Below are 7,336 nucleotides of genomic sequence, written 5' to 3' on the forward strand. Positions count from 1 at the left end.
CATGAGAAAATGTATCCAGACCTCCGTACAACATTACATTCCAAATTTGAATTTTTATTCCTTCTCTGCATGCAACAGCACCGTAAAGAAATGCATTATAGGAATTTTTCTCCAGGCAATAATACTCCATGAAGCTGTGCGCCTCGAGGGCAGCAGACTATGTTTTCAACTATAAAATATGTGGAAGGAATTGGCTATTTTCCTAAAGACTATTGCATGTTCTGAAACGAATAGCTTCGAGAGAGGATGTAACGTATTACTAATAAATTTCGAATTAGTTCGGCTGGGAGGTTTGGTAGATTTAGGTTGGATGCTCGACTCACTACACACAGTGAGATGTTTCAAAAGAAGATTATAGAAACTAATTCATTGCGAATAGAGTATCCAGCAATAAACTTCAAGATAAATCGACAAACGTAAATAGAATCTATTAGGATTTTTCGTGTATTTTATGAATATTTATCAAATGTATAATTACGTAGTTTACTTGCAGATTGTAAAAAAGATGTTAGAAAGTAATGTTAAATTTTGTATGCATAAGTGATGTTTCGGAAAGACGAGAAAGACCTCTTGCTGACTTGAGATCGTCTCACTTGAAAAATGCAGGGTGAAATGTAGGGTGGAATACAGGTCGGAGAAGTACTAAGAAACTCAAATAATCCACATAGATGACTACAGTTGCCACTACGTAAGTTATCGATGTCTCGTCAGAAATATATTGTTGATAGAAATATTAGGAACCGATCTTGTTCAACTCAAGCTACAAATTGATCAAATCAGACTCAGCGGCATTCGGTGACAGAACTGATGTGCATCAGGCTCAACATTCTCAACTAAGTAGTTGATCTTCAGTGTTATTGGTGTTCCACTGCACCTGGCTGCACTTGGCTGGTGTTTGAATTGGGATTTTGGAACGCTGAATACATGAAACTTCGCCTGGTAGTCTAATAAAAATATTGCCCATATAAAAACTATTCATTATCTTTTCGAAAGCAATCCGTATTGGGGCTTGTTGAAAAGATAAAGTCGACCAAATGTGGTCGACAACCGAACCTAGGACGGTGTGGGTAAAAGTCACAATATCACTAGCTCGGTCAAAACACATTCATATATGAGACGAAATGAATGTAATCTTGCTATACACAAGGTAACACCTGGGCTGAAAAGTCCCGGGCCTTAGAAAGAAAACGCGTTTTTTTGTTCGATATTGGCTTTATAGATCATTTTATTATCCATCAAGAGTGACACAGTCATTCCAGCACCGCTCTAACATTTCAATATCACTTTTGTAGAACGATTTATATTTTGTCTCAGCAATAACCTCTTCAATCGAGCGAAATTTCTTACCGGAAGCATTTTTTGAGGTCTTCGAACAGCCAGTAGTCGCTGGGAGCCAAATCTGGTGAATAGGGTGGATGTAGGAGTAATTTGAAGCCCTTTTCATGCAATTTTGCCATTGTTTTCATTAATGACACTGCATTATCTTGATGAAGCAGCACCTTTTTTACCTCCAAAAGAGGTCGTTTTTTCACAAATTTGACCTCGAAACGATCCAATAATGCTACATAATATTCACTGTTGATTGTATTTTCCTTTCAAGATAGTCGACAGATATTACATCATACACATCCAAAAATACCAAGGCCATAACCTTTCCAACCGATTGCTGTGCTTTTGACGGGTTCACCAATTGCTCTCCACTCAGATGACGATCGTTTTGAACCCGGAATGAAGTGATGGATCCATGTTTCATCCATTATCACATATCGATGCAAAAATTCCGGTTTGTTTTGTTTAAACATGCCCAAACACTGCTCAGAATCATCAAGACGTTCTTGTTCTTGATCAACAGGGAGCTCGCGAGGCACCCACTTTGAACAGAGCTTTCTCATAGTCAAATGCTCATGCAATATAAAGCGAACATATTCATTGATATGTATACAATGTTAGCTAACTCACGCAACTTCACTTTTTGATCAATCAAAACGATTTTGTGGATTTTTTATGTTTTTTGTTACTGCCTTATTTGCACTGCGTTCTGCATCATCGGTATCTCTACGACCACGTTTGAAGTCAGCAAATCAACGTTAATTGTTGTTTTTTACTGGAGCTCAGTCCTTATAAAAATGTTCAAGCCATTTTTTTGCTTGAACATTTTTTTGCTTGCTTCCATCAAGATGCAGTGTAAAATTAGAACACGAACTTGTTTTCGATCCGTTGTTTCAAAAATAATGAAAGTAATGTCACTCTCAGTACAATAATTCACGAACTTATGAGTTGAATATCATGAAATTTCAACAGCTTCCTTTTGAAGGTTAATACTAAAAAAGCGGTGAACGCAATGACACTAGCGCCATCTATGTGTTAGGCTCGAGACTTTTCAGCCCATATACTATATAAATTTGAGACCTCCTCGAAAAAAGCCGATCAATTCACATACAGACAGTCAGACTTCACTCAGAGCATTGCCGGAAACAAAATTGATGACGAGACTGGTCTGTAAATGTCTTGAAGAACTGAAGGGGTAGACGAACAGAAATAAATTGACTAATACTGGCTGACAGAACATTCAGAAATGACAGGCAACGAAAAAACTGATGAGTGTACTATACGTAGGTCAACTCTGAATATGTGCTATAAACCATATTCAGAGGTATCAAAATTTTTGGCACGGAGAGGATCAATAAAAATAAATAATCGGTCGGTCAGTAGCCAGGCGGTTCGATGTGGGTGCTTTGTTCACTCACTCGAATTGACTGCCCTGACGATCGGTGGTTCAAGCCCTAGTCTGAACGATCGATTTTCACTTGCTATCGTCCAACCCGTGTTAGGAATCACACGTTATAAGGTAAGACCTCCTTAATCCTTAGCTCGCAGAAGTTTCGACTTCTGAGGGTTGTCGGTCGTAGGAGTGCGACAGCTGATTAACGAAAAAACAAATTTTTCATACAGAATACTGATCCTAAAGAGCGATGATCCATGAATGATTTCTTCATACGAACATAGGCCCACATTCGCTCCATTTCTGAGATACAGGATGTTGAAATTCAATTAAATTTTGATACATGCAAAGTTTGCATAATTTTTTTTATGGTTGAGGTTTTCTCAGTATTCATCAGAGGTGTTTCTATTAACATGCCCTGTCAAATTTTTCATCTGAATCATGGTACCCCAAATAATATTATTTTTGTGATTACCTCTATTTCCTCATAAAAATGATGTCCTGCCTTCTTTCAGTCGGGCGAATGGTTTTTGATATCACTATTGGAAATCAGCCGTTGAAGTGTAGTAGGGATATTTCGTGAGCTAGACACATCTATAGTGCTAATTTCGTTGTTGTCAACATAAACAGTTTTGTCACTTCAATAGCTGAATACATAATATTATATTTACGTTACAAAAACTTGTACATACATTACTTGTATAGGCTTGCTAACGATAACGCATATGTAGCCAGGCGGCCGTAACAAGAGCGCTTCCCAAATGGAATGGTCCCTGATGCTCGAACGATTTCAAGCACCCTCAGAAGAATATGTGAAACTCCATCAATTGAGGTGGCTACTTTGAATTCATTTGACGAAAATCCTGGAATAATTATGTGGTAAGTTGCCAATAATTTAAATATCGTGCATCCTCTGGTAAGAAGGATTTTGCATGACTATCCATTATATTCTTGTCACATTCAACAGGTCAAGTTCTACTGTTTCAAACACTTATCTCTACGAAACCATTTATGTCAAGAAGTTACAGAAAAATCCTTCATTTGACGGAGAAATGTTATTCACGGACGAAGCTAGTTACCTAGTTGGATCTTTTTTCATCACGCAGATTGAACGATTTCTTGAAGATAATTCGACAATTCTGTTAGAGGTTGTTCCTATTTTGAAGCGAAATCGCATGTGGTTTATGCACAATGGTGTACCTGCTCATATAAGGGCTGTGGTACCCGAATATTGAAATCAATACTTTCATAATCGCTGATAGGTCGTATAATGACAGATTTATGCCCAGTTAGATCCCCAGACTTGAATAGTCCTTATTATTCTGTCTAACAATAAGAAATACTCCAGGAATTTTCCAAAGAGTACGCGAGTCAATGAGGAGAGCTGAAACTTGTATACTTGCAGGAGGAGGACATTTTGGACAGGTAATTCGATATTGGTATTTTTTGTTGATGAACATTTTGTTTTTAAAATGAAAAAACTGTATTTCTATGCGTACTCGTGAACTTAATCGTTCATGAAAAGTATAAAAAGTATAAATAAAAACGCCAACTCTGGAATTCGGAATAACAGAAAAAATCGAATGGGGACGTTTTCTGAATGGCTTTTTATTTTCCACCTCAAAAACCGTTCGCCAGACGAAAAAATGCAGGAGAAGATAGAGGGCGATTATAAACATAATATTTATTTGGGAAAAAGACAGTGACGTATCATGATTTTGAAAAAAATAATGGCAGGGCACCTTAACAGGGACGCCACGCATGAAGATTAAAAAACCGTCACTATGGTGGAAATGAATTTTCATACGTACTTTTATGAAAGCACTAAATTGAAAAAAATAAAGCCGTTTCAGAGATTTTGGGGGAAATGAAGCGGTTGCTTACCTATGTTCAAATGAAGTATTTTTTTCAAATCATTCGAGAATTATCGGTATTCAGAATCAGCTTTCAATTATTAAGCGGTCTCTATGAGGAATATACGGAAAATAACAGAAAAACTGCTGAAACAGAGTGAGGATCATCTCGGAAAAATCACAGGGCACTTTTGAAAAACTTGCAGATAATTCGACAAAGAGGCAGAGACAACTCGTCATATCATACGGATGTATGACGCACATCATAATAAAAAGTAAGCAATTCATAGACAATCAACTTTGTGTCTAGAAAATATGACGAACATCCAATAAAGTAACTGATGTACAATCCAGTACATAAAAAGTCTGATGGTATAAATTGTTTTCAGTAGTAGAAATCAGGGCCTCAGACAACTCCCAAACAGCGAAAAAGAGAATATCAATTATTTTTGATTAAACAGTCTAGCCGATGCACCATCAATATATCCAAAAATAGTACTCCTATAATAGATACTTTTCACAGATTATGTTGCTCAGTAAAATGTGTAAAATATTTCAATTTTCTTTTGACAATTTCACATTTAGCTTTTTGGAAAATTTTCACCTTTGTTTATAGAGCTACATAATAAAAACTTACTCTGAAATATACGGAGTATTATTATTCAGCGAGACAAAACACAAAGAGCGATGATTATACATTCAAATAAATAACCACCCTATTTTTCAAATGTTCTTTTTTCTATCTCTCCAATTTCGACCATATATTCGCCGTCGTCTCCAACTCACTTCAGTCAGTGTTGCCAAACCTACTAAAATATATCGTTACAATTGAAGACTGTAGTGTAATATGTTATTACCAAAAGTGTAACTGATAGTCTGTTCATGAAAGATATCTCAGAAAAACTATCAAGTTTCACTTGATTTATTTCAGGCGTTTCATAAATAAAAAACTTTATATCTATTCGAAGAATCACGTCAAACAATTGTTGGAAAAATGCCTAGGATAAATCAGTTGATTTGGCTGGATTTGATTGACTTTATTTGTAGTTTACATGAGAACTTTTACTGTGATGAATAATTATAAATTATTATGTCAATATCATATCCGTTTAGGAATTATGTAGTAGAGATGGTAAAAATAGATTGGTCATGAAATAAATTTCACATTATGTGTTTATCAAAAAGTGATTGTTTTTTAAATCAGATTTTTGAAATTTATAATGAATATTTGTCATAGAATATCTCAAAATAATTATCATAATTTTTTTAGGAAATTGAGGACCCATAAGTATGACAAATGATGTTGGTAGATAATCTTTCAAAATTTTATGTATGAGAATTTTATAAAAAGGTTTTATTTCTGACCGGAATATTATAAGCTTATATCGTCATAGTTACGCTATCAATAAAGAGGGTCATAACTCCCTTGGGACATTATAGATTTTATAATTCCCTCTACCTTTCACAAGTAAAAATAAATAGAAATGAAAACTGAACCATATTTTATTTATTCACGTCATTACAAATAATAAATGTACAATTTTGAAATGTTCCCTGAAAATTACTTCCGCCACTGGAAACAATTTCTTCTATTGTATGGCTGGAGCTTCTGTTCACTACAGTCGAGGTACCTGCCTCTTCTGATGACAAAGTAGACAACATACCCGCCGTTTTATTTCTCAATTCGATGCTATCCTCCAAATACCCCTCCGCCACCGTGGAACTTTTCCAACCTCCGTGTCTTTTTAAGTTAGTCATAGTTGCTCCTGCATTGGCTAGAGCAGTAGCAGAAGTGCAACGAAGGCAATGTCCCGTATAGGAAGATGAGTTTGGCAATCCTAAATACATTGCGATTTTGCTGGGGATTTCCCAAACATGTTTTTTCCAATTGGCTAAGATGTACATTTATTTTGTCGGAAGCTCAAAAAAAATCGTTCAATACCTTTAGGACGCAAAGACATATAAAGTCTTAATAAAGGCAAAGCGAAGAACTCTTTTTCATCCACAACTGTAAATTTCTTCGATACACCAGTTTTACTTTCCGGTACGTTCACTACCATAACGGAATCCCTGTCCTCTATATCCGATATCTTCATATTCAAAAGTTCCTGACTTCTGCATCCTCCAAAATAACCCATAATCAAAACAACCTATAACAAAAAAAAAGAAAATAAATACACACAAGAAGGAAAATAAGAAAAAAATTACCTTATGCAATAAATGGATATCATTAGGAGCGTCCTTTAGGAATCAGATAACATCTTTGGGAGATAAAACAGCAGACTTTTTCGGCTTATAACTTTTACTCTTCCGTTTCAAAAAAGCCTGTAGTTCATTGAACTTGGTGATATCTCGTTTCTCATGTATAGTCACCATCGATTTTAGCATTGACCATTTAGTCCATAAAGAATTCGGACTATACGTTTCTGACTGAAACGAATAAACACAATTACTACCAAATCTACCGAAAAACATAGAAAATTCCTTACCAGTTCTTGAAAATATGCCAGAAATACAGTTTCAGTGACATCTTTTGGCATAACATTTTTCCGTGTCAGCCAGTCCAGATATATCTTGTATTCTTTTTGGTATACGGCTTCACTTTTCGATGGAATTAATGATTCTCTTGCTTGTTCAGCTTTTTTCAAAATATCCTCCATTATATTTGGGGTAGAAAACACGTTTTCACCGCAAACACAGCTTGATAACAAAGTTCTGTTTATAAACAAGTAACATAGCAACAACCTAGCAACAAGAAAAC

At 35.6% G+C, this 7,336-nt stretch overlaps 1 protein-coding gene across 1 annotated transcript; it reads right to left on the reverse strand.

The window, feature by feature from the left end:
- Positions 1-6,788: 6,788 nt before the first annotated feature.
- Positions 6,789-7,336, reverse strand: LOC141481747 (uncharacterized). Its single transcript, XM_074173837.1, has 2 exons — positions 7,065-7,336; positions 6,789-7,005 (listed from the first exon to the last, which is right to left on the reverse strand). Exons 1-2 carry the CDS (start codon positions 7,233-7,235, stop codon positions 6,826-6,828), a joined length of 351 nt encoding a protein of 116 aa, XP_074029938.1. The 5' UTR covers positions 7,236-7,336; the 3' UTR covers positions 6,789-6,825.

Source organism: Leptinotarsa decemlineata, unplaced genomic scaffold (genome assembly GCF_025532065.1).
Source record: "Leptinotarsa decemlineata unplaced genomic scaffold, Ldec_3_MD MMD2_tig00000505_RagTag_RagTag, whole genome shotgun sequence".
NCBI classification, from domain to species: domain Eukaryota; kingdom Metazoa; phylum Arthropoda; class Insecta; order Coleoptera; family Chrysomelidae; genus Leptinotarsa; species Leptinotarsa decemlineata.